The 27,486-nt window shown below is 46.1% G+C and overlaps 1 protein-coding gene across 3 annotated transcripts; it reads right to left on the bottom strand.

Moving 5' to 3' along the window:
- Positions 1–1,251: 1,251 nt before the first annotated feature.
- Positions 1,252–26,821, bottom strand: HEBP1 (heme binding protein 1). 3 transcript variants are annotated; one of them, XM_043564850.1, is made up of 6 exons: positions 26,619–26,785; positions 25,590–25,838; positions 17,811–17,949; positions 15,867–16,047; positions 15,120–15,227; positions 1,252–1,845 (listed from the first exon to the last, which is right to left on the bottom strand). In XM_043564850.1, exons 3-6 carry the CDS (start codon positions 17,851–17,853, stop codon positions 1,674–1,676), a joined length of 504 nt encoding a protein of 167 aa, XP_043420785.1. In that variant the 5' UTR covers positions 17,854–17,949; positions 25,590–25,838; positions 26,619–26,785; the 3' UTR covers positions 1,252–1,673. The 3 variants fall into 3 exon arrangements, with proteins under 3 accessions (XP_043420785.1, XP_043420783.1, XP_043420784.1); XM_043564848.1 differs by lacking the exon at positions 25,590–25,838 and having other exon boundaries at positions 26,619–26,821; XM_043564849.1 differs by lacking the exons at positions 15,120–15,227; positions 25,590–25,838 and having other exon boundaries at positions 26,619–26,816.
- Between the last annotated feature and the right edge of the window lie 665 nt (positions 26,822–27,486).

Genomic DNA, 27,486 nt, shown 5'->3' on the forward strand with positions numbered 1-27,486 from the left:
GTCGCCTCCAAGTCCTGTCGATCCTGCTTCTCTCGAACTGCCCGCTTCTCCCCACCCCCACGCCACCATCCCACCTTAGGCCCCCGTCCTCTGAGAGTTTCGTGACTGCTCTTCACACCTCCGCTTGCATTCCCTTCCGGTCTCCCTTCCACAGAATTTTCCCTTTAAACCACGGCGGTGTCGTGTTCCTGCTCACAGTCATTCACGTGCTTTTCCCTTCTCTCCGGGTAAAGTTCAAACGCCTTGCCGTGACCTAAGGCCCCTGGGGCCGCGCTGGCATCTTGGCCCTGAGTTCAGTGTGTGCGCCTGTGGCGTTCAGCTGTGTGTGAGGGTCACCACAGTTCCTCCCTCCCAGAGCGTGTACGTGGGGTACGTGGGGTTGCACGTAAGGCACCCAGCACGGTGCTTCCAGGTGGCCAAGGCTCCAGGGTGCTCTCTCACTGGTCTTCAGAGAGGGGCCCGGCCCGGCCCTCAGAAGAGATGGCCGTTCTGAATGGTTGCCAAGAAAGGCGATGGCATAGCTCTTACCCCTTTCCTTAGCAAATCCCGTTTTATCCTGGTGAGGATCCAAGCTCATTTTGGTTTCTCTCCTCGCTGCTCACGTTGTAACTTTCTGATGGGTGCCGAGGTGGGTTTCTCCCAGAAAACCTTTCCAGCTGTCCCCGGGAGGGCTGTTGACAGGGCCGGGCCCTGGGACCTGCCCCATGGCCCACCAGGCTCTTTTGTCCTCTTGCTTCACCCACACGTTCTGTTTCCGCTCAGTCGCATTCCCGCCTGCCCCTCACAGCCCCCCGGAAGCGGGGGGTCGAGGGGCCCTGTCCTTCTCCGCAGGCCAAACCGCACGTTCTTCTTCAGCTCGTGAAACCAGACCTGCGCTTTTTCTAACCTCATCTCGTCGCCATGAATACATCCTCCAAGCAAATTTCCTGCCTTCAGGGATGTGTAACAGAATGTGATGATTTTTCTCATTGGTCTACTTTGGTGACTCCCGGAACCCTTCGTGGACCACAGCTGCAAAAAGGATCGTCAACTCACGGTTGTAGAATCATCACAACACAGTCAAAGTGAACGTCTCTGATGTAGACACGTTCAAGCATATGGCACATGTCCTTCTACCCCGGGATCTTTGGCTTTATATTCTGGAACAAAACTTGGGGATTCCTGTAACGGTAAACATCATCACCAGTACTCATAACGGTGTTATTTATGAGGCTCTGGGGTCGTGGAAATAACTATACTTAGGATCGGTACCAGCTGTTTGAATCGAAGATCTTTATTTTCAGACAAAGATCTCGTAAGGACCACAGATGAAAGATCACGCACAAATCACATTTTCCCCTCAATAGCAAAAATACAAGTCCAATAATTTTTAAAAAGCAGTTTTGAGTGCCCTAGATAGCTGGAAAAACGTTGCTGATTCTTTTTCTGGTCTACCACAGAGCTTTCTAAGTCAGTCAGAAGGATGCCGCCTACCTGGGCTGTATTATTTCCCCCACGAGAAAAAGTGCAGGGATGGAATATGCTGATTTCAGAAAACTGGCAGTGAAGGGCTCTGAGGGAAGGAAGATTGGTTAAGCTGGAGATACAGCCGGCACCTTTGCTCCTCACTCCCTCTCCCCCGAGGAAGCGGACACAGGAACACACGTCCAGGAAGGTCTAACTCAGAGAATTACTCATGCTTTCACCAGCCAGACCTCATTGCGGCGTCCGTAGGGCTTCATGGGAGGGTCGTACCCAGTGCAGAAGTAGATGTCACCCCGGCAAGTGGCTGTGCCCTCCAAGGCGGTCCGCAGCTGAGCGGCGTGTGCTACATAGTCGGCCTCCTTGGCATAACCACCAAACTGCCTAGGGTAGAAGAACAAGGGGCTGGTTAAGAAAGCACGCGGTCTCCAAGAGAGGGGGGGAGTCTTTAAAAAAAGAAGTCACTGGCCGCTCTTACTATGACAAGCACGTGAGAGCGGTAAGACGTTTGCCACTTCCTAGATGGGGAGATTTGACCCCTCTGAGCCTCAGATCCTCGTGTGTACAATGGGGATGTGCTGTCTTTTCCCCCCAAGGTTGTTATGAACATTAAATAGAGTAATGGATGTGAAAAACTAATGCAGAGCCTGAAACACAGGAGTCAAGTGCCAAGTGTGAGCTTCCCTTTCCTTTCTGGAATCTCCCCGAGCGAGGGTAGGCTGACCTTCCCATAGGCTGTGCCTTCACCCTTCTCTCTAGATCTCTCTACCGCCCAGGCAGCCACTCCTCTGGGCCCCTCTGGCTCTAGCTGGGGAAGGAGGAGGAGACAGGGGCGTTAGCTGGGGTGGAGCTGAAGCTAATGTCTCTTCCCCAGCAGATCCTTTTTGAGGAGGGAGCACATCACAGCAGTGACAGGTAGCAGCTTTGTTAAAAACACAGAGCGACCAAAGGCAGAGACCCGAGGAAGGCTTGGGAGGCCCCTTGGCAAGCTGTAAGCATGCCCCAAATAAAGAAATCACTTCTAATAAATCCCTTCTCCTGTTCGAATCATGAAAGCCTTCTTTTTCTAGCAAGTAAAAAGACTTTCCTAAATCAGGCTTTTTCTTGATGGCAGAAGGTGGGGACAGAGAAGGAATAAAGCTTGCCTTTTCAAGATGATTATTCCCTCCTTACGTCATCTGCCTACGCTCCAAAATTCATCCTGTGGCCTACCCTAAATATACCACTCTAAATCTGGGTTGCACTAAAATCTTTATTAGAGTCAAATATGTCCCCAATTCTAATGAGCTTTATGACTCAAAAGTCTGAATCTGCACCAGGCCAAGATTAGGCCAAATGCATTATTTTTGGTGGGGTTCTCTGAGTCACGCTTTGCTCTTTTATAAGCGGTTAGTCATGCTGGGCAAGCATTCAGCACGTTGATTACAGGGTTACTGATGTAAAAACACCCAGGATTTCATCTTTAAGGGATTGATTCTTCCAGTGTCTAGACAATCGCCACAGAACATGGACAAAGCTGAGACCAATCTGGAAGAGAAGAAAGTTGGTTCAAGTATATCAAAGAAAGACTACAAGGCAGTTGAAGAAAAGCTGAACTCTAACTCAATGAGAGGAAACTGGATTAGCAGACCAACGATGAACATTAAGGAAAGACTGTTCTGGCAATAAAAGCTTGCAAGACATTGGAATTATTTTCAGAGAATGTCTATAGGTTGAGAGCCACTTGCCTGAGACGAATCAGATGCTGAATGTAGGAGTGCGGAGTGCCCTCTGCATCCCCCTCTCATGCTGTGACACTAAATTTTATCCTTGAAAATGAACAATGTTGGCTCTTTAGGCTACTGGGTTTTTGAAACGTCCAAAGAAGGTGTGGTCCTCAAATACCTTCATTCATCAGTTGGAGTCAAAATGGCTAGCTGTGTGCTCAATCATACTACCTCTGCCCTTTCCTAGCTCACGGTCTTGGGCAAATGCTTGAATTTCTCTAATCTTCAGATCCTTCAACTGTTAAATAGGGTCGACAGCAGAATCTCAGAAGGCTGTTGTAAAGATGAAGGGAGAAAAGACTGTGAACTGCTCAGCACAGTGCCCGTCACAAAGTAAGCCCACAACAAACAGAAGCTGTTGTTGTTGCTTTGCAATTCTGCTCAGAACAGCTATCTGGTTCCCTGCCTTTGGGGTGGGGGACATGACGGTAATCTACGGTAATATCAGGAACCCGGGAAGATAGCCTAGTAATGAAGAACCGACTCGATAAACAATCTCATCTTCTCAACTGGACCCTCTCTCCAAACCCTGTTTACTTTTTCACTCCACTTCCCCCGCCCCCATTTCTTTTCCCTTTTTCTTTTTTTTCTCTCACTCTCTTTTGTTTCTTTCCCTTCCTTCCTTCCTTCCTTCCTTCCTTCCTTCCTTCCTCAGCACTTATGACCTTCTAACATACTATATAATTCATTTATTGTGTTCATTGTCTATGGTCTGAATTCCTGAAATATAGGCCCCATGAAGGCAGGGATCTTTGTCACTTTCCCCCCTGGTATATTCTGAGCACCTAACACAGTGCCTGACACATATTAGATCTATTGGCGAGATGAACAATTTTGGGATAAACAATAAGGATTAGGGTCTTCAGGTTGACAGACCTCAAGATGACAGCACTTAGGTCTATTGGCCTCCATATTCACTCACTCATGTAATAAAATCTGAAGCACATACTAAGGGGACAGTAGTGGTAATTTAAACAAGAAAACTGGATTGACTGGAGCCACACTGGGAAGGGCTTTGAATGCCATGCCGACTTTGAACCTGATCCTAGATGCAAAGGTGGACCTACAAGGGGGTTGAAAGTAAGAGGCTGACATGATCAGGTTGTGTTCTGGAGAAATTCCTCTGGTGGCAGTGGAGGGAGAGATAGAGTCAGTGGAGGCCAGGAACAGCCAGGTGTGAGGTGGAAAAGGCTTCTGGACAAAGGCACAGGTGAGGGGTGACTGGATATGAGGGGAGGGCAGGGAGAGGTGGAGGAGTCGAAGATTCTCCAGGGCTTCCAGTAAAGTCTCTAGATGGCAACTGGTGCCAATAACCAGAATAGGGACGCTAGGTTGAGGAAAACAAGGAGTGGGGTGGGGACGGTAAATAATATGGTTTGGGGGCATGTTGGTATGAAGGTGCATCTGTGAAATACATTCATGCAACTATTACTGTGTACCTAAGTGTGTGTCGGGCACTGTGAAAAGCTCCTCAGACCTGGGAAAGAACTGGAGTCAGAGATCCTGATTTGGGAAGGTGGGCCTAGTGACAGCTACTGGGAGTCCTCAGTGAGAGGCTACTGGCTGTCATCGTGGTAAGGAGGGAGGCGAGGCCTGGATGGTGAGCAGACAGAGGGTCAGCAGTTTGCTCTTGGGAGTCCTACTCCCCAAGCGGTGAGTGGAAAAAGTGGCCTCGGCAAGGGCCACTGGAGAAGGAGCTTGTCTGAGACGTGACATGGAGAATGTCGTCATTTGGGGATTCTTAAGTTCATTAAAAAAAAAAAAACCAATTAAAAAATATTTATTCCCATGCTGACTGAGGTGCTGATAATGAGAATAAAAATTCCCTATTGCTTCACCATGGAGGTATTCTACTAGATAACAAACCAAGCGAGTGGGCCGTGAAACAGATACATGTGTTCTCCTCACTGGTAAATCAACCAACTCACCCATACCCAATCACAGAACTGCACAAACAGGCCAGAAAACCAAACCCCACAGGGCACGCGGTCCTAATAAATGATTCAGGCCCAGTGCTGGCTCCTCAGCCTGTTCACAGGTAAGCTGCCTCCTTCCTCCCTGCCTCAAGCTTCCAAGCTCTCCGCGGAGGGTAACACAGTGCCCATGGCTCTCCAAGTTCACAAGCACGTTTGAGTGTGATTTCAAGAATTCTCGTAACGCGCTTTGAGCTCCTCAAAGGAAGTAAACACGAAGTCTATACGTTATTTTTGTAAGCCTGTTAACAAGTCTCAGACTCCATCTTCAAAGAAGCTCTCCTCCGGGGCACTGTATTTTATCTCCCCGCACGTCAGAGTTCAGCATTTGGAACAAAGAATTGGGTTACTATGGGAACCGAGGAAAGACACACACACCCTAGACTGCAGAAACATGAAAGGAGCTGACTAAAAAGGTCTGGAAGAGGTTGGGGAGGGGGGGGTGGTGGTGATGGATGATGCAGGCATCAATGAGGCAGGCCAACAGACAAGAGGCTTTGGTCCAAAGAGGCAAAAGATAATAATAGTTCAGGCATGCAAATAAAATAGGAAGAGAAATGCATGGTCTAGCCTGACCACCCAACTTGGTCTAAAACTTTATCAACAAGCCCACACAAATTTAGAGACAGTCTGCTGTGCATGTAGCCCGGTGCTAGGCAAAAGAGGAATTAAGACTAGGAGCTGATAATTTCACGTCCACAGGAAAGAAGTCACACCATAAGGCATGTCAGGCCATCAGACTGAACCGTGCTCATGGAGTCGAGCATCACGGGGCACAAAACACAAGCTAGACACCACAGAGCTGTAAAGATGACGAAGACGTCTGCCTACCCTCTCGAGGTCCAACTGTAGTGGTCAGGACAGAAACACACATAAAGATTATATAGGGCAGAAGGAAGCACTAGAATGAAGGTCGAAGGTACAAATGGAATGCTCTGGGGGTGGGGAATAGGGAATGATTGGTTCTGACTTACAACACGAAGGGAAGGCATCATGGAGGACCTGATATTAAGCACTTGTTTATTGAACATCCCTTCCTGATGCCAACAATGAACAATACGACAAAAATGCCTGTCCTCACACAGCTTCCAAGAAGCAGAAGCTGGAGACAGTCTGTAGGAGGAGCTGGGTGAAAGTGAAAGCGTGGAAGTGGAGGGTGCCTGTGCATGTGTTGGAGGGGGGCCCTGGGAGCTGGGGGGCGGCGTGCGCTGAGATCAGGGGGACACGGAGTGGGGCGACGTCGCGGATGCGATGCCATGACCGAGCATTTTTACTAGGCTTCGCTGCCTGGCTACACATTCGGGGACCCAGCCCAAAGTTTCCCCATCCCCCTTCTCATTTTATTACTAGCTTGGGCTTAGATCCCAGCCCTGATGCGTGCCTAGCTCAGAGGCAGGCCCGAGGCCCGTGACCGGAGTCGAGCAGCAGGGGGGAGGGAGTGCGATCAGTCCCACGCTCTACGGAAGGTGGTGATAAAAGGACAACTTAGAAGGGGCAGAGGTGGAAGAACTAGAAATTATCAGGAGGACGCGGCAACAGTTCAGGCAAGAGGTGCCGAAGACCGAGGCGGTGCGGATGCAAGGGGAGGCACGGCTGGGGGGGGGGGGTGACCAGGACTTGGCCGACAGTTGATGTGCCAGGTGAAGGAGTCAGGATGACACTTGAACGGGACGAGTAGGAGGACAGAAGGGACCTTTAGTAAGACAGAACACAGGGCATCAGATCTGGGGAGGACATCTGAATTCCATGTTTGACGTACTGATTTGGGAGACCCTGGGGAGGTGTTTGGAAAGATGCCTCCTGGGGAGCTGGGGACGAGAGGCTGGTGCTTGGGAGACAAGGCAGCGCGAGCCGTGTTGACTCAGGCTCATCCGCCCAGAAATGGTGGCTGAAGTCCCTTCCAAGTACCCATTCGCGGAAGACTGGCGGGACACCTGACCGGTTGTGGGGGGAAATGTTTTTAGATTCGGAATCTCATCACTGGCAGGCTCTTAGAAGGGAGGCGGCTTAAATATCAGAGGTACTCGATAGACATTCGCCCAGTGGAACCAAACTTCCCAGTTAGTATGAACATTACACAGCACACGGGCTGCACGTCTCTCCAGACGATGGTTAGACTCCTTCAGGGCAAAGGCTTCCTCGCCTTGTCACCTGTCCCTCTTACTGTTAGATACTTCATGCCAGAGTAAGAAATATGCTCCCCTATAATCTCAACCCACAAACACGACTTCTTATCCCGGAAATAACACAGTCCTCAAATACTTGAGACATCATCTGTCTCTCATCTCTCTTCCCCACTAGAATGTTTTTCGGGCTTCAAAGGGCGGCCACGTCGCTTGTTCCCCTGCACTATTTTGAGGACCTATAGCAATTCCTGGTACAGAGTAAGTGAATAATGAATATGTGGTGTTTTTGAATGAATTCATGGATGTGTAAATGGCCTCACCTTAGTCATCATGTTGAGTCTGATGATTGCTAAGACATTCAAGGGAGCTGGAGAGATGGTCAGGCTGGAGATTTACCAATGGAAGGGTGACAGTTGAAGCTGTGGGAGGGGACCAAGATCTTTAGGGAGGACAGCAAAAAAAGAGAAGTGCAGGGAAGGCAAGGACCAAGACTTTCACTCACTTATTTATTCAACTTTTAACTGAGCACTTACTAGAGACTAGCCCAAGGTCCTGCCCTCAAGAATATCCTGGTGAGGGAGTAGACAATAAACAAATGAACAAATGGGTATATAATGCGGGTGAGAATAAGTGAGGTGAGGAAAATAAAGGGTGAGGGGACAGAAAAGGAAGGGGTGAGGTTTTTGAAAGAAGGTGAGGCTCCTTGCAATCAAAAGGACAGAGCTTGAGTATTGAGCTGACCAAGGAGGCAAAACTGTATTATGTCACCCTCGGCCTGAGCCTCCTGTGATTACAGATGGGTGCTGGAATTATCTACGAACTTGGCTAACACTGGTCTATAGCTCTGGGAACACCCTAGAAGCTTAGCAGTTGTACTCTTTTTACCAAAGTTCATGTTCTCTAGGCTGAACTTCCCAAGCTGCCAGTGTCCTCAGTTAGGGGCTGGTTATTTATTTATTTATTTATTTATTTATGTTTATTTACTTATTTTGAGAGAGAGAGAGTAGGGGAGGGGCAGAGAGAGAGGGAGAGAGAGAATCCTAAGCAGGCTCTGTGCTGTCAGCACAAGGCTGATGTGAGGCTCGATCCCACAAACCGTGAGATCGTGACCTGAGCTGAAATCGTCTGACACTTAACCGACTGAGCCACCCAGATGCCCCAAGGGCCTGGTCATTTAGAGAGAAAAACAACATCAGCATCCGTTGCTGCCTCATGGCTGACAAAGTTGTGTCATATGCACATTTACTGGACCCTAACAACAGTGCATCATAAGCTTTATTTTATTTTATTTTATTTTAATGTAATTTTTTGAGACAGCAAGAGTGTGAGTGGAGGAGGGACAGAGAGAGAGAGAGAGAGAGAGAGAGAGAGGAAATCTTAAGCAGGCCCCATGCCCAGCATGGAGCCTGACACAGGACTCGATCTCATGATCCTGGGAAGGGTTAAGAGCCAAAATTAAGAGTTGGACACTTGGCGCATCTGGGTGGCTCAGTCAGTTATGCGTCCGACTTTGGCTCAGGTCATGAGCTCCGCATCAGGCTCTGTGCTGACAGCTCAGAGCCTGGGGCCTGCTTCAGATTCTGTGTCTCCCTCCCTCTCTTCCCCTCCCCCGCTCACACTCTGTCTCTCTCAAAAATAAACATTAAAAAAAAAAAAAGTTGGATGCTTAACTGACTGGGCCACCCTGGTGTCCATAAGTTCTATTTTATAGATGAGAAAACTAAAGCTCAGAAAGCCCAACTGTAAAACTCATAATTATTAGAGTTGAGGTTTGAACTGAAGTGTATCTGTAGTAGCTTGACTTTTTTGTCAATTCTAGTAAAACTTGACCTGATTCTCAGAGGGAAGTGAAGTCAAGAAGAGAAGAGGCTAACTCTCACCAAGGGTCTACCTAATGTCTCGCGATGTGTAGGCATTTGTGGATACACAATATTGCATCCTCACAACAACCTTGTGGGTTAGGTACTCTTGCTCCATCTTATACTTGGGGAAACTGAGGCACAGAGAAGCTCGGCAACACGCCAAAGGTCCCGTGGCCATTGAGCTAGCATTGGATCTCAGGTCACCCTGACAATGAACTCCTAGTTTCCAACACTTTATACCCAGACATTTCACTAAAACTGTCAACCTTCTCCTGCCATCGGTCTCTGTTGAACTCAGTGCTGAATTACGCTGAGGAGGCTGAGCTGTAACCTAAGTGGCCTTTGTGGAACACAGAGGGAGGACAGTGGTCTGGAATGGGGCCACTCATATCAATGTGAGGGTATTTCTATTGCCTCTTGTGAATACTAAAAGGATTCTGATAGTATTATTCTTTCTTAGTCTTCTGTTCATTGACTGCTAACACATACTACTAATAAATGTATACCCCCTTCTGAACATCCCTTCACAAGCTCATACAAAAGGAAGGCTGCATGAAGGATGCAAAGCTTTCATTGTGGAATTAATTTTTTGGTCATCTAATGCACATACTGTGTACTTGACTTTCTACTACCGCATTCACACTGCCTTCCACATAAAGGTACTTTTAAATGCACATTTGACTTGCAGTGACACCCAGTGGCTGGTTGAGGAATAACATATGTTAATTTAGGACCATGTGTTCGGTTAAAAAAAAAATTCACTAAGCCATGCAAGATACCATTATTCATCATTTTCATCGGTTTAGATTTCAGAGAATTAAAAGGAAACTTCCACAGACCTGACGTTAATAGTACTTTTAAAGAGATACCCTCTCACACTATAAGGAACCAGGGTCCTTGGAGAAATGGCTAATTCCAGCTCTAGAGCAAGAAATGCCCAGATGTGCTTGAAACATTTTTGTGACACCAGAAAGCAAGGAAGCTACCATAGAGCACTAGAGTCATGTCCAAAGGACTCAGAAACCAATTGGAAGAGGCTCCCACTGGCCAAAGATGGACAATTTGAACATCAGTAAGAACAGCTACAAAGAACTGAAACACACCAATTATGTCTAAATTCCTGTGTTTATACCGACACTCAAAAAACAGATCGACACCACCTTGCGTGTGGCAGATGTTCAGGAACGAAGTCATTATTCTGAAAACAGATAAGGAGAAGGCAACAAGCTACAGAGAAGGTATCTCGCTTTTTCTCTACGACTCCATCTCAGGGAAGTCAAATGGCAGACGAGGAGAGGTTTCTCTTTGTATCAAAGTATTCCAGCTAATAACTGAAGGACAAATAGAGCACATTATCACTCTACCAGCTCTAAGAACGGGCTCTAGGGAAGGGTGATCTACAGTCGCTGACCTCACAAAAACAGAGGCAAGCAAACCGTATGGGCCCCCGATAGAGGGATACAGCACCACTTATGAAACATCCTTGCTAAAAGCAGCAGCTGGAATCTGACTATGCCTCTGGTTCTAACGACTAATTTTCAGGCAGTGCCGGAGGCAGAGGAACACGTTAAAAGGTCACTGAAAGGCAATCTGCAACATTCAGACTCCTGGAAACAAGAGGACAAATGACCCCTAGGCAGTAATGAAAAATGAGAAGGTGTAGTGGCGAGGAAGGCCGCAGATTAGTAAAAGCTTAAAAGGCATACCAACCAATTGCAATGAATGGTTTTTATTTGGATCCCGGCTCAAAACAAACTTTTAAGAACAAATTTTCAGGTAGTGGGAGAAATCTGAACACTGGACATATTTTATATTATTATCACATTAATGAAATGATGTTAAAATTTTTTTTTTAATTTTTTTTCAACGTTTATTTATTTTTGGGACAGAGAGAGACAGAGCATGAACGGGCGAGGGGCAGAGAGAGAGGGAGACACAGAATCGGAAACAGGCTCCAGGCTCTGAGCCATCAGCCCAGAGCCTGACGCGGGGCTCGAACTCACGGAGCGCGAGATCGTGACCTGGCTGAAGTCGGACGCTTAACCGACTGCGCCACCCAGGCGCCCCTAAAATTTTGGGAGTAATAAGACATTATGAGTGTGTTTTTAAAAGGTCTTTGGTAGTCACACTGAAGTATTTGTGGATGAAATAATAAAATGTCTGGAATTTGCCTAAAAATAACCCAGTGGAGGGGCTGGGTGGTAGTTGTGAGGGTACCCATGACACAGATTTGACCTTGAGTTAATTATCTTGAAGGTGAGTGATAGGTTACATAGGACGTCATTAAGTTTATTGTATCTTTTTATTACACAGGTTTGGCCTTGAGTTAATTAATTATCATTGAAAGTAAGTGATGGGTTATGTAGGATTTTACTATCTTCTATTTTTTTATAAGTTTGAAAATTTCCATACTAAAATGTTAAAAGAAAAAAAATCATACCAACTCATCACCCTGGGTCTGGTAAAACAGACGATTCAAAGCCAGCCTCGTCCGCTTGAAGTCTTATGCGAACTGATTTAACCATGTCAACCTCATTCCTCATGAAATCAAAAGGAGCGAAGGGGAAAAAAATTACTGAAACTTACCACAGGTCATGAAGTGGTTTGTAAAGACGGAAGCATCTTAGTAGCTACTGAAAGGTACTCTTTAGTAATAATCCTATGAGGGACATTGTTATGGCACTCGACAGATGGAGAAACTGTCTTAAAGAGGGTGAGGGACTTCCCAAGCCTCTGGGATTCAAACGAAAATATACTTATTCATCGGAGTATACTAGACTGCCTCCCAAGACACAGGGAAGAGAATGGAACAGAGGGATCAGGCATGAAGGTCAGATAGGTGAGACAGAGGGCATAAGATTTAAGGAGGTGCTTATTCTCTCAGTGCTAACCCTACACTTGGACAACTGTGAAAGTGGGTGTCTCTTTAAATTCTGGGCCACAGGCACCTCACCTCGCTTCCCCACTCTAGTCTCTGCCCTTGGGAAAGACATTCTTTTTTTTTTTTTTTTTAATGTTTATTTATGAGAGAGAGACAGAGAGACACAGAATCCGAAGCAAGCTCCAGGCTCTGAGCTGTCAGCACAGAGCCCGACTCGGGGCCAGAACCCATGGACCTTGAGATCTTGACCTGAGCTGAAGTCGGACGCTTAACTGACTGAGCCACCCAGGTGACCTGGGAAAGACATTCTTTACTTAGAGTCTGCTTTCTCTGCAGACTCTGTAGTGAAGGCTGGAAGGTCTGATGACTGGAGAAAAGCGGAGTTTCCAGTGCTAGCGGTCCAACTGCAGTACACGCACTGTCCTCTGGGGGGCCCTGCGTCGCTTGGCCCAGGACTGCCCAGAGCAGCCAAACTCACATTCCCAGCCTTAGTGTTGGCAACAGAGAAAGTTGCATCCTCAGGTGCAGAAGTGGGGCGGGGCAGTCAAATAAGTATGTTTGGAGGCCCCTGGGCGTGGACAAAAACTCTCCAGTGCAAGATAATTTGTATATTTATTTTTCTTTAAGTTGTTCCAGAGCAAGAGCAGATCCATACCTATAGTTGATACTGGTGACGTTCTTGGTCTCTGACTATACATGGTTCAGTGCCTGTCACAAAGTAGGATTTTGAAAACAGGGAGTCATTGATTACCTACGAGAGACTTGGTTTCTGAAGGGAGGTTGGGGCCCAAAGAATAAAAACATGCAACCATCTGTACCTGTTGTGCTCTACAGTCAAAAGGAACATGGCCCCATTCGAGGCCCTGGCAACAGGACTAGAATGATAATAGTGCTCTGCTCAAAGGACCATGGACAATGAACAGCTAAGGGGGTGGCAGTCCAGCTCTGGCAAATACTCCCTGCCCTTCTGGCATTCAAAGGGAGCATGGGCTAAAAAAGGAGATTCCCCCAAGTCCTTTATGTATTTATGTACTCATTTACATATTCGTGACCCCAAACTACCGCTTGACTTAGATATTCCCAGAGTCTCCCAGAACCCTGCTGTGGCTAATGTAGATGTTCAGCTTAAGCTGTGGGGATACTCTATCCAGGTGAATGTGGCAACTGGCAAACGCATTTATTCAGATACAGTACAAATGTTTGTGCGTTGTAAGCTGAAGAAACAGAAGTGAGAAATTGTCAGGACTCAGTATTTCTTAACTTAATTCATCGACAATACAGAGAAATTAAGGAAACAATCCTATTGACATCAAATAGGAAAGAATACCTAGGAATAAATTTAACGAAGGAGGTAAGAGATCTGTACCTGAAAACTGTAAGACATTAATGAAGAAAATTGGACAAGACACAAATAAATGAATAGATATTCCATGCTCATGGATTGGAAGAATTAATATTGTTAGGATGTTCATACTACCAAAAGCAATCTACAGATTCAATGCAATCCCTATAAAAATTCCAATGGAATTTTTCACAGAACTAGAAAACCAACCCTGAAATTTGTATGGAACCACAAAAGACCCCAAATAGCCAAAGCAATCTTGAGAAAAAAAGAATAAAGCTGAAGTGTATGTTCTGATTTCAAACTGTATTACAAAGTTATTATAATAAAAACAGTACAGCATTGGCATAAAAACAGATATACAGACCAACGAAACAGAATAGAGAGCTCAGAAACAAACCCATGCATATATGGTCAACCAATTCACAACAAAGAAGCCAAGTGTCTTCAATAAATGGTGTCTGGAAAACAGGGCAGCAACAGGCAAAAGACTGACATGGGACCTCTATCTTACGCCACACATAAAAATCAACACAAAATAGATTAAATACTTGAACATAAGACCTGAAACCATAAGATTCCTAGAAGAAAACATAAGGTGTAAGCTCCTTGGCATCAGTCTTGGCAACAATTTTTTGTATTTGGCAACAAAAGCAAAAATAAACAAATGGACTACATTGAACAAAAAAGTTTCTGCACAGCAAAGGAAACCATCAACATAATGAAAAAGCAACCTACTAAATGGGAGAAAATATTTGCAAATCATATATCTGATCAGGAGTTAAAAGCTGAAATATATAAACAACTCCTATAAATCAATAGCAAAAAAGCCAAACAATCTGATAAAAAATGGGCAGTTGGTTAAGCATCTGACTTTGGCTCAGGTCATGATCTCACGGTTCATGGGTTCAAGCCCCATCTTGGGTTCCACGCTGACAGTGCAAAGCCTGCTTCAGATCCTCTGTCTCCCTCTCTCTTTGTCCCTCCCCTGCTGACACACACACACACACACACACACACACACACACACACACACTCTTTCTCTCTCTCCCCCCCAAAATAAATAAACATTTTAAAAAAGTGGGCAGAGGATCTGAATAGACATTTTTCCAAAGAAGACATACACATGGCCAATACGTACATGAAAAGGCGCTCAACGTCACTAATCATCATTGAAATACAAATCAAAGCCACAATGAGATATCACGTCACATCCATTAGAATAGCTATTATCAAAAAGACAAGAAATGACAAGAGTTAGCAAGGCTATGGAAAAAAGAGAACTGTGCACTGTTGGTGGGAATGTAAATTGGTGCAGCCACTAGGGAAAACAGTATGGAGGGTCCTCAAAAAATTAAAAGTAGAACTACCATATGATCCAGCGATTCCACTTCTGGGTACATATCCAAAGGAAATAAAATCACTATCTTGAAGAGATATCTGCACTACCATGTTCACTGCAACATTATTTATAATAGCCAAGATACGGAAACAACCTGGGGGGCCACCAACAGATGAATGGCAAAGATGTGGTACATATATACAATGCAGTATTATTCAGCCATAAAAAAAGGACAATCTGCCATTTGTAACAATGTGGATGACTTTGAGGGCATTATGCTAAGTGAAATAAGTCAGACAGAGAAAGGAAAACACTATATGATCTCACTTATATGTAGAATTGAAAAAAAACAAACCCTGAACTCACAGAGAAGAGCTTGATGGTTGCCAACGATAGGGGATGTAGGCGGAGAGTTGGAGAAATGGGTGAAGGTGGTCAAGAGGTACAAATTTCCAGCTATAAGATAAATTTGTCCTGGGGGGATATAATAGAAAGCAAGGTGACTATAGTTAACAATATACTGTAATAAATATTTGAAAGTTATTAAGAAAGCAGATCTGAAAAGTTCTCATCTCAGGAAAAAGCAATTGTAACTATGTCAAGTGATGGATGTTAACTAAACATTATGGTGATCATTTCATAATATTTACCTATATCAAAGCATTACATATCGTATACCTTAAGTCACTATAATGTTATATTTTAATTATATCTCAATAAAACTGGAATAAAATATAAATGTAATGTAAATGCTTCCTCCAGATGATTAAGGAGTGGTGATGGAAGTCACGTGCTACCCTGGATGCCTAAAGATTCCTCTCCTTACAACAATAAAATAAAAACAGAGAGAGAGGCAAACCCTAAGAGACTCTTAAACATAGAGAACAAACCGAAGGTTGTCGGTGGGGAGGTGGGGGGATGGGCTAAATGGGTGATAAGCATTAAGGAGGACACCTGTTGGGATGAACACTGGGTGTTACACTAAGTGATGAATCACTGGGTTCTACTCCTGAAACCAATACCACACTGTATGTTAACTAACTTGAATTTAAATAAATAAATTAAACACACACACACACACACACACACACACACACAGAATCCTCTCCTTACAGGGAATAGACAGTGATGCTTTCCCTCTCTTCAATCTTAACACTGTCATCGGTGGGAACTGGCGGGTTGCTCTGAAACTGGTTTGGAATCCGGAACCAGACTTTCAATTTCTTCTGCAGGGAGCCATCATCACTTGGAAACACAGCAAAGGAAATAGGCACGGTCATGCCCATCCCGATTCCTGAAAACATAAAAACCCACAGAGTGAGGGTATTGTAGACAGAACTTTGGCTAAGAACTGTGAAAGATCTGCTGGTCTCATTCTTCTTCCAAATCAGGATTCATTTTGTTCTTGAAATTAATAATAAACCTTTCAGGTTTGAAAACTATATAGTCAGATACATACAAAACACCTCTTATTTGTATATTTTGGAAATACGAGTGTAGTGATTCAACTCATTTGGAAAACACTATTTGCTAATATATATCAAGACTGTAAATAGATCAATATCTAATTACTCTCTATTTAAATATAAATTTTAAGGAAATAATCCAAAATGTGGAAAAGGCTACAGGTGATAGGATATTCATTGCGGCAGAATTTATAATTGTGAGAGACTGGGAGCCATATAAGTGTTCAAAACAGCAATATGTCTAAGTGAATTATAGGCGCATGATACAATATAACATAGCTATCAATAATTATGCTTAAGAAGACAATTTCTCAAAGGTGGAAAATAGTTATGAAATAAGTAACAGAAGGGTATACAATTGCACAAACACTATGATTACATTTTAAAAGCCTATTAAAAGATGCCTGGGTGGCTCACTCGGTTGAGTGTCGTACTTTGGCTGAGGTCATGATCTCATGGCTTGTGAGTTCAAGGCCCGTGCTGGGCTCTGTGCTGACAGCTCGGAGCCTGAAGCCTGCTTCGGATTCTGTGTCTCCCTCTCTCTCTCTGTCCCTCCCCCCTCTCACGCTCTTTCTCTCCCTCAAAAATAAACATTAAAAAAAAAAAGCCTAGCAAAAAGCCCTAAAGAAATACATTCAGAAGACAACAATGATTGTATTATTTGGGGTGCTGTTGTGTTATGTTCAAAATTTTCTTTAACGAGTTTTATAATTTTTATACATATTTTCTTCTAAAAAAAAGTTATGACAGTATTAAGAAGGAAAAGATTTCTGACTTCCTACTGGTGGACTTATACAAAGCCTGATTACTTTAGTCCTAGTAAATGTTACTGAGGTTAATACCAGTTTCTAACTTTCTAAATTATCAGCTTGAGAAATACCCTAAAAATAAAACATCACATCTCTTTTTTCACCTTGCTTTCTGATCCAATTTGGGTTTGTACTGATCATAAAGGGTAGTTTAAATTAGAGAGCTTTAGTGTTACATTCATATTAAATATGGTTTTCATGCTGACAGGCACACTGAAACTTCACGCCCATCATTTTAAAAATAGGGGCACAGCCATCACAGACTGCCAAGACTGTAAGGAGTGGGACAGCTTAAATATTCTCAGACCCTTCATTTGCTAGAACAGAGCCGGGGACCTGCCATACTCAACACTCACTGAGCCTCAGTACCCTGCAGATTCTGAGCAACCAGACCAGGGGACTGAGCAGAGATGTTCAGCCTGGAGGCAGAGGTCTCGGGTCAGAGGTTGGCCTGGCTCTGTGACTTGGCTTCCTTCACTCAGTCATGATAAGCACCGTATGGTTAAAAACCCCAGAGTGTATGTTCACTCCTGGGAGAGAAGCCGGAAGGCAGTGATACTGAGCAAGGGATACCACACAACGAGGGGGAGGCTGGGATGAAGTCAGTGTGGTTCCCACCCCCCTGCCTGCCGAGTGCCCCCGTGCACACAGTACAAGTTCACAGGCCACGGAAGCACACGGTGACATGTGCCTTGTGCCCTCTCCCTGTGTTTTCCGCTGATGACGGGAGCCGTACCAAGCTTGCCTCTGAGACTAGAGCCACATCCCTCAGGGATACTCACCCTTGTCATTGGTGCCCCCCACATACTTCATGACCTTGGGCATGGCTTCACGCAGACCCTCATCCACAGGCTTATCTGTCACTTCCACTGTGGCAAACTGTCCGCCTTCACAGGTCCTCTCCTCATAGGAGACTTCTTCCTAGGGGCAGAATACACATGCTTAAGAGATGTAAAGTGGTAACCTGTGGTGACTCCAGAAGCAGTAACGGTCCAGCTACAAGAGACCCTGACTGCTAAAGAACTTTCCATGACGAACCCGGGCATGGTGGCAGGGTATAGAAGAGATGACAGTAGAGGTACGAAGGGCCATGAGAAAAAGGTTCTGGGATTTCTTACAAATGTAGAGTCAGCAGAAAAAAAAAACTTGGTATAATCAATATTCTCAGAGAGATAAGAGAAGATACCGCATTCCCAAGCCACTCAGAACGTCCCCCAGAATGCTATAAAAATAGAATGTCCAGAGATCAAAGGGCTCTTCGAAATTAAAAATACAACAGAAATGAAAAATTCAGTGGAGAGGTCAGAAGATAAAGCGGAAGGAAATCTTCCAGAAAGTCAAGTGAAAAGGCAAAGGAGTAGAAAACAGAGGAGGAAAGGAAATCAGGGGATCAGGCCAGGAGATCCAACACCTGAATGCCAGGAGAGCCAGGAAAAAGAGAAGAGAATTGCAAAGGAGGAAACAAAGAGATACAACAACAATGCCACAGACTCCAAGGCTCCGGGATGGGCCTCATTCTAGAAGCAGGGCCTCAGGGCAAGAAGAAACAGAGTAGCTCTCTTCCCTCAGTACTTCCAGACACTACTCCTGTCTCGCTAAATGGTACCCCTCCCCCACTCCCCAGGATGCTCAGCTCCACTACTTCTCCAGAGCCTTCCTGGCGGGACCCCACCCCCCGCCACCCCCAGCATGACCACTCTCTGTGTGGGTCTCTGCCCGAAGGTCCTTTGCCATAGAGACCCACGCAGCTCTCCTTCACTCCCTCCTCCTCTTCCTTGCCCTGTGATATCTCCGATAATTTCATATTCCTCAACATACACTATAAGACCGTGTCTTTCAAACGTTAAAGAGAACCACGACACATAACAAGAAATGTGTATTTTTTTACAAGGAGAAACAAAGCTTCACAAAAATAATACTTTACCCTTAGGGAGGGGATACATTCTGCATCAAGCCTTTTCTTTCTTCCCTGTTGACTTCCACTCTACTCAAGTAAATTTCATGCTATTCCACGAAAAGAAGAAACAAGTCCCCTATATTGAGCTATCAGGTAAGGAAACACTGGTGCAGTTTGAAAAATCTGCCATGAAGTCTTTGTGGACAAGAGCTATGCCACGAAGCATCATAAATGAGATGCTCATCATAAATTAGATGCTTAAGGAACTGCCTCGCTTACTAATGATGATGAAAACCAGACACATGGGAGAGAGAACTTGGCTGCCCCTGGCTGGGGAAACAGGACTTCCTATGACATCCTAGACTGAAAGGTCTCAACTCCCAAGGGGACCGAATGACTCTGTGGAGGTGGGGCTAAGTGGCCTGAATAGTCTGAAAGAGTACATTTGCATTATAGTTTTGTGTTTAGAATGAGAAAAATACCTATTGTGTTTGTAATGCAAAATTAAAGGAGAATAGCAAGAGCGGGGGGGGGGGGGGGGGGGGGGGGGAATTGCACCAGACCAGGAATCAAGAGGCTGCAAATCTACCACGGCTACTAATTCCAAGGGTTGCTGTGAGGCCCTCCCCTCGGAGAGCATCACACTACCGAAGAGTCTCCAGTAGCAAACCCTGCTGTGTAAACGGGGCGGTTTTGCTCCTTCTGGCTCTGTCGCAGCACAGACGACACACACCTTCCACTGGAGGTCCCACCGAGTCCTGCCATTTATGTTTTAAATTCCAGAAATGCTACTCCGTGAGTCACAGAATTTCAGCCTGAAATTTCCCAAAGAGGAAATGAAGAACCAGAGGGATTGAACGGCCCAAGAACACACAGCTACTAAGGGGTGAAATTGGAACCAGACTTCACACCTCCAAACCCTAGTCTAATGCTTACTGCCGGACTCTATACTGTATGGGGGATGATGTTAGTGCCTTGAAGCATCTTTCTTTAGCTACTAAGTTATTTATTTATTTTTTTTAAGTTATTTATTTATTTTGAGAGAGAGAGAGAGAGAAGCAAAGAGAGAGGGAGGGAGAGAATCCCAGGCCGGATTCTGCATCGTCAGCATAGAACCAGACGTGGGGTTTGATCTCATGAACTGTGAGATCATGACCTGAGCTGAAATCAAGAGTTGGATGCTTGGGCACCTGGGTGGCTCAGTTGGTTGAGTGTCCGACTTTGGCTCATGTCATGATCTCATGGTTTGTGGGTTTGAGCCCTACATCGGGCTCATTGCCGTAAGCACAGAGCCTGCTTTAGATCCTCTGCCCCCACTCCCTACCCCTCCTCCGCTCACGCTCTCTCTCGCAAAAATAAATAAAACATTAAAAAAAAAAAAGTTGGATGCTTAACTAACTGAGCCACCCAGGCGCCCTGAGTTAGTTACTTCTGATAGACATTTGTGTGCCTGCGTCAAACTCAGAATAGGGGCATCCAAATTCGTTTCATGGACCCTCATCTCTCACAACTGGAGAAACCAATGATAAACTCTCAATGGAGAAAAGAGCTGGTTGGCTCTTTCCTTTGTTCTTTCTTTCCTTCTTTTTATTCACTCAACCTACAACTATGGGGCATCTACCGTGTGCTGAGCACTGTGGCATGGGCTACGATACAGAGAAGAGAGACAGAGTCTCTGACATCAGGAGGGGCACGGGCTAACAGGTAATAATCTGATATGTTTAAGAGGAGAGGCAGGGCAGGGTGGGAACACAGAAGACTAGTCAGGTTGTCTTGCAGGGCATGGGTGCATGTTGACGTGTTTGGCTAGGTCAGGCTGACTTTGAGGTGCTTATAGATCATCCAGCTGGACATTCAGTCACCGATGCATTGATTCATTGAATAAATACTGAAAACCTCTGCTGGGTGCTATAGATTTAGAGATTAATATGATATGGGCAGTCTGGTTGGGTGGTGAGAAGATTATAAAATTATCGTATGATGTAGTAAATGTTCTGATAGCTCGGGGAGGGCGATTCCAGGTCGTGGACACGAGTGTAAATGAAAAGAACAGAAGAACAAACTGCTGAGAGTGATGCGGTTCACTGGGGCTGGAGCAAAGGCAGTCAAGCAGGGCACAGCAAGAGAGGGGCCAGACGCACAAAGACCTCATAGGCTGTCACAGGGAGAAGGATTTTGTGACAACTGTCCTAGTGACGGTGAGCCGAGTGTGCAAGTCAGTTTCATCCACCCCACATTAATTCAACTGACTTTGTGATCCAGATATGGAATTTCGAGTAGGAGGGGTCCCGGAGCAGAAAGGAGAGTTCTGGGGATGGTCTAGGCGATCCGTGCTCTCAGCCTGTCCCCCAAGCAGAAAGTCCAGGGACAGGGAAGAAGGGCTTCAAAGAAAGGAATCCAGTGTGATTCAGAGAGATAAGGCTTCCGTGATAAGTCTACCCACCCTTAAGGCTCAACTCCACCTCCTCCTCCAGAGTGATTTCTCCTTCCGAGGAGCTTGGAAGGCAGACAAGACTAAGGTTAGAAGGGCCCTTTCATATCTATCTGTTCATCTGCGTCCTGTTATAGATGAGCAAACTGTCCATTGTGCAAGCTGGACACGTGGGTCTAGAGCTCAGCAAGACACTGATACAGGGATATAAGTTTGGGAGTCATCAGCAGAAGGGGTAACTAAACCTGTGAATGGAGCGAAGATTGCCTGGGGAACAAATGAGCGTTCAGTATCACTTAATCATGTTAATTAATCCCCTACCTACAAGTCTTCATTCACCAGGTTCTTAACCTATCCCAGGTGGTCTAGGCCCCGCCTAACTTCTGTCTGCCTTGCCAGCCACACTCAGAGCTCTTCCTCACTGGCCTTCTATTGCCTTCAGTGCCATGGTCATTCCTGCCTCAGGGCCTCTGAACCTGCCTCTTTTCTCTCCCCGGAATATCTTTTTCCTGTCTCTGCCTGGCGAACCCCTACTTATCCAAAAAGCCCCAACCGAAAAGTCGCTTCCCAAAGAGGATCCCAATTTAAAACAAGTTCCCCTGGTATTTTGGACAGGCCCTTGTCCTTTCGCGACACAATACGTATTGGAATTACAGCTGAAGAATAACGTGTTTAACTTCCACCTGCAATCACAGGCCCCATGGGGGCAGGGGCTGTCTGCGTCTCTTAGCATGTACTGCTGTGTCTTGCATATAGTAGGTATTGCAAGGGTCTGTGGGGAAGGAGGGTAAAACCTGGTCTTACCCTAACGACAAGGAATACAACAGACATAGCTGGGTAGAGAGATAAGAAACTAGTCTAGTTATATTTATGCTAAAGAAAAGCAGGGCCACGATGTCTAAAGGTGGTACCATGGCAGGTCCCACCTTATTTTTACAGCATCTAAGCCCATAAACTCTCATTGTTTACTGGATCGCTCAAACCTAAGTGACGGATATTACAAAACTACTCTAGTCTCGAGGGGGAATTGAAATAGAATTCCATTTCTGCAGAAAACAAAGCACCTAGGTTAACCCAGTTAACACATTTGGTTCTTCAGATTTAATGTCTTTAGTGTGTTTCTTTTTTTTTAAATTTTTTTTATTTAAAAAAAAATTTTTTTTTACGTTTATTTATTTTTGAGACAGGGAGGGACAGAGCATGAATGGGGGAGGGTCAGAGAGAGAGGGAGACACAGAATCAGAAACAGGCTCCAGGCTCCGAGCTGTCAGCACAGAGCCCAAAGCGGGGCTTGAATTAATGAACTGAGAGATCATGACCTGAGCCGAAGTTGGACGCCCAACTGACTGAGCCACCCAGGCGCCCCTAGTGTGTTTCATTGTCACATGGAACAGAATAGCCCACTTCTGCCCCAGATCCGGCTAGCTTATGCTCCCAGTCATATAAGGATTTGGCCCATGACTACAAACACCAATATTCAGCATTCGATGGGAACCCTGGTCAAGTTCAAACTCCAGACAGGGATCTTGCAACAATGCCTCTTGCAACGGTATTTGCAAGGTCCTCTGCAAGGTCAGTTTTTTTTTTTTTTCCTTGCCACCTGATGTGGTGGGTGTACATGTTAATTCCGGAAGCCAGCTTTCTCATTGTAAGAAAATAATAATAACAATCAACCTAACTCAGGACTTTCTATGTGCCGGGTATTATTTTAAATATTTTGCATGGATTCGTTCACTCAGTCCCTCCAATGATCTTGTGAAGACGTTAGTGTTTTTATCTTCATTTTCAGATGAAACTGGAGCACAAGGGGTTAAATAACATGCCCAAGTTACAGCGGGCAGGTGGTTGAGCCAGGATTCCAACCCAGGCTGTCGGGTCCCAACCAATGTGCACAGGCTGGAAAAAAATCCCATAAAGATGTCAGTTGTTGATGTCTGCTCTGAGCATCCACAAGACCCACCCAATCCAACACAGAGAGCAGTGTGTCCTCCTCTCTCCAGAAGCAATGTGGAAGGCACCTGATAAGGTCTGCAGCAGCCTGGACCTCCCCCATCACAATCAGTTCTGAACATCTGGTGAGCCTGAACCTGAGCTACACAGGACACGCTTCCTGCCATCAATTTGCCCAGCAAAGTAGGCAACAGTTCCTGACCCAGACTCTTTCCAGGGTAAGATGCTCAATTTCAGGGAGAGTCTGTTTTCAAAATAATAACATCCTGAATTTGTGTATGTGTGTGTATATATATATATATGTATATATATATATATATATTTAAAAAGGCTTTAACTACCTTTGAATATTTAAGTAACTGTCACATAGGCATGGTGATTCTTGTATTACAGTTGAGGAATTTCAGGGTTCAGAGTGGTTAGGAGGTCAAGTAATTTACCCAAAATTACCTGTGAAACTAAAGGGATACTAACACCATACCCAACCAAGTGTTAGGTATTTTGTTGAACAACTTTGAATTGGTTATCTCATTTAAGCTTCCAAACAATCTTATAAGATACAAATTATTTCCTCTCATGCTTACTTCAGAGAAGTTAAGTAAGTTGCCTGTGACCACACAGCCAGTAAGAACAGACCTGAGTTGTGACATGATGATATTACCACATTTGAAGGGGGTAAACATTTTAAATGTTTATTTATTTTGAGGGAAAGAGAGCACAAAGTGGAGAAAGGGCAGAGAGACGTAGAGAGAGAATCCCAAGGAAGTTCCTTACTCAGTGCAGAGGCCTATGCAGAACTCAATCTCACTATCCCAAGATCGTGACCTGAGCTGAAGTGAAGAGTCAGAACGCTTACCCGACTGAGCCATCCAGGCACCCCGCATTTTCATGCGTTTTAAAAAATTAATATGTATGGTAACACTGGGAGCAGTTGGGAAAGATATTTTTATATCCATTCTACAGCTGCAGAAACTGAGGTTGGTCAGATTAAATGATTTGCATCCACCTGATAGCAACATCCCAGATAGCACCATACTCCCATCAAATGTTGAGGGAAGATGCTTATCAGGGAGTTGTATTTGTCCTTAGAGGCACCAAATCAGTGGTAGGTGACACTGTACCCATAAGGGAAACAGAAGCTACCAGGGTATTTTGAACAGAGGCATCTTGATTCAAGGAACTAATTTCATAAATAATAAAAGAGTGGAGATGCCCCACAGGGAGCAGCGAGGCAACCCACAGGTGAGTGAACACCTTAGGAGGGGTAGAGGGAGGATTATGCTACCTGAGCTCAGACACCTGGATCACTTGGTGGAAGCTAGAACCATGGTGGCCCGTCTAGAAAGACCTGGATCCACAGAGAAACTCTTGGTGCCAGAGACCTGATAGTTTGGAGAAACACCTTCTTCCCTTCCTCCCACCCTCGTATCTCCCAGTAGTGCCTCCCACTGGGTGAACCTCACTGCCAGGTGCCTGACATCGGAGCCTGGGAAATAGGCAACTGGGATCAGCCCCCACTCCACACAGAGACCCAGAGAGCAAAGCAGGGAGTGGGTGAGGATGGGATCTGAGGGCAAAGAGGCAGCAGACCAACTCAGACCTGAATTTGCAATTGTCTCTTAACCTAAAGAGACCAAGTCAGCTGGATTCCACTATAGAAAGGAAAGCTTTCTGGAACTTGTTGGTAACATGTGGATTCTATAAGTGTTAGGGCCAAAAAGCACCGTAGACATCCCTGGGCTGAGTCCACAGACTGGCAGGCACACAGGCCTGGTCTAGGCACAGACAGATCCCATGGCCCGCAGTTTACAAACACTCGTAGGCAGCTATCCACAGTTAAAACCGACATATTTGCACAGCCTCACTCCTAAAATTCCCTGTTCCTTCCTCTCTCCCCTGCTTGTTTTTCTTCACAGCCCTGATCACCATCTGATAATGATGTTTGACCTGTTTTTTTGTTCACTAACCACTCAGATGTAAGCCCCATGAGGACATGGAATTTTTTTGGTTTTGTTCACTGCTCTATCTCCACGGCCTGTAAGACGGACTGGCACACAGATGGCACTCGACAAGTAGTTCCTTGTCGAATAAATTAATTTTAACTTGGGAGAGTTCACACGAAGAATCTGGATTTCTGGTCTTCCTTAAAAATCTGGCAACTCTGGTTTACGTCTCTGTGAAGCCACATCACTGCCTTTGTAGAGGGGGCCCGGAGTTCTCTCTGATTTGCCTCAGACCCCACCTTGCCCTAGCACCTAACACGGCTAGCGTTATTCCCCTTACCTGCTTGGATGCTTGTGGGCATCTGACTATGTCACCCTTGATCTGGGCTAACCTTGATCATTCTATGTGCTGCCGAGGAAACGGAGAGACAGACAGATGAAGGGACAGGCCTCTGGTTATAGTTGCTTGAAGAGCGCAGACTAGAGTCTAGTTGAGGGCTTTTGTGACCATCACTGTAGCAGGTACCAGAACTTGGCCGCCAGACAACACAGTCCTTTAACATATGAGATGCGAAGCTGGGAGCTGAGTCTACAAAGTGCACGAAGTAGTTGTCTGCCAGGAGACTATGCTCTAGTGGGGGACTCTGTCTTCAGGGGGCAGTCCCATTTGCTTGTGTTAGCACTGATGTAAATTTGGGGGGAGACAGCAGTTACACCCTCTTCACCCAACCTGTATTCTAGGACCCAACTCTGGGAGTCCCACTGGCCAACATACATCATTTCACAGCTCTGGGCCTTTGCACCTGCTCTCTCCTTTTCTGTGCACTTCTAACCTCCCTGAGGCCCAGCTGAAGACACCTCCTCAGGGCAGGCCCCCTCATCAGCCCCTGGCAGAATGGTTTGTTCCTGCCCCTGTGCCTCTGTGGAGCACAGATCTTGTTCCTTTATACTCAGTCCTCCAGGAGTTGGGAGTTTCTTAAGGACAAGCATGTTTCTGGTCTTTCTGCAACCGAAGGTCTCCCAGGAAGCAAAAGAGCAGAATGCTTGGGATGTTTAAAGGAAGGAATACATTCAACAGGCGCAGTTCTATCGCCACGGTGTACCCCTCCCCCAAAGCAACCTCTCCTTTTTGTCACCCCTCCTCCCAGCAGAGCCCTAGGCCTGCTGTGCTGGACTTCCCTTACTTCCTCCTTCCCAATTCACGTGCTGGGCACTGGGGGGCCGCGCCCCCGGTAGGCGCCAAAACGCACATTCCGGAGCACAGCGCTGTCCCACCTGCGCGTCAGAACCCGCCCCCGCCCCCCCTCCGATCAGGGTGCGGTGGGAGGTGCCGCCCCGTTTCAGGTCCTCGGCAGCCCTGCGGGCCTACCTTGCCCCCTTTGCTCAGGACCTGCCAAGGCCACGTCTCTACGCTCCCGAACAGCGAGTTCTTGATCATGCCCAACATGGTGCGGCTGCGGCGCTCCGTACGCACCTGCGGACTCGGGGTTGCAAGGGTGGATAGGGCGAGCGGGGCCGCAGGCCGCGGGCTGGGCTGCTGGGGCTCCGCCCCGCGGAGCGGCGCTCGAAGGCGGGCTGGGCGGGGCACGGCGGGAGCGGCGGAGGAGGGGCCGCGCTCCGCCTCCGCCGGCCCCGCCTCCTCCACTGAGTGCGACTGTTCTGGGGGGCCTGGAAACAGATTCTCCCGCGTTAGGGATTTAGGCATCGGTAACGGAGGACTTCCTACATCCCGCCGCCCTCCACTCTGTCCACGGCTGCTTCTGCTCTCAGGTACCTGGACACCAAACTTCCAAGCCTCTGATTCCTCTCGGGCTTTTTGGTGCTCCACTCTTAAGGCTCTGCCCCCGCAGGGACTGAGTAGACAAGGTTCAAAGTCTCTGTAGCTCCTGACCCCTGGAGACAGCTGATGGCGGCATCTCCACCTACAGATATCCTAGTGTGTCCCCCCCCCCCCCACCCCGTTACCTCTCATCTGGACGATTGAAAAAGCATCTTAACTAGTTTTCTCCTTACCACTTTCTTTCCTGCAACCAGTTTTAATCACAAATTCCACGTTAATTTCTCAAATCGTGGCTTTGCTCATTCATCCCTTCTATTCAAAACCTTCTAACCAATGTTATTACCATTTGTGGAGTGCCTGTTCCCCCTGACAAGCATTTTACAAATATCACCTCCTCTCACCACTAAACATGCATATTTTATAGCCATTTTACAAAGGAGGAACTCAATACTCAGAA

This window comes from Prionailurus bengalensis, chromosome B4, assembly GCF_016509475.1.
Source record: "Prionailurus bengalensis isolate Pbe53 chromosome B4, Fcat_Pben_1.1_paternal_pri, whole genome shotgun sequence".
Lineage (NCBI taxonomy): Eukaryota > Metazoa > Chordata > Mammalia > Carnivora > Felidae > Prionailurus > Prionailurus bengalensis.

Bases quoted from the DNA above. Each gene is read 5' to 3' on its own strand.
- HEBP1 (XM_043564848.1), bottom strand. From the start codon at position 26,696: ATGTTGGGCATGATCAAGAACTCGCTGTTCGGGAGCGTAGAGACGTGG. The intron at 17,950-26,618 runs GTAGGCCCGCAG...TTCTGCCCCTAG, and splicing joins TCCTGAGCAAAGGGGGCAAG to GAAGAAGTCTCCTATGAGGA. The intron at 1,846-15,119 runs GTGAGTTCAGGG...CTTCTACCCTAG, and splicing joins CAACCATCAAGCTCTTCTCT to GCAGTTTGGTGGTTATGCCA.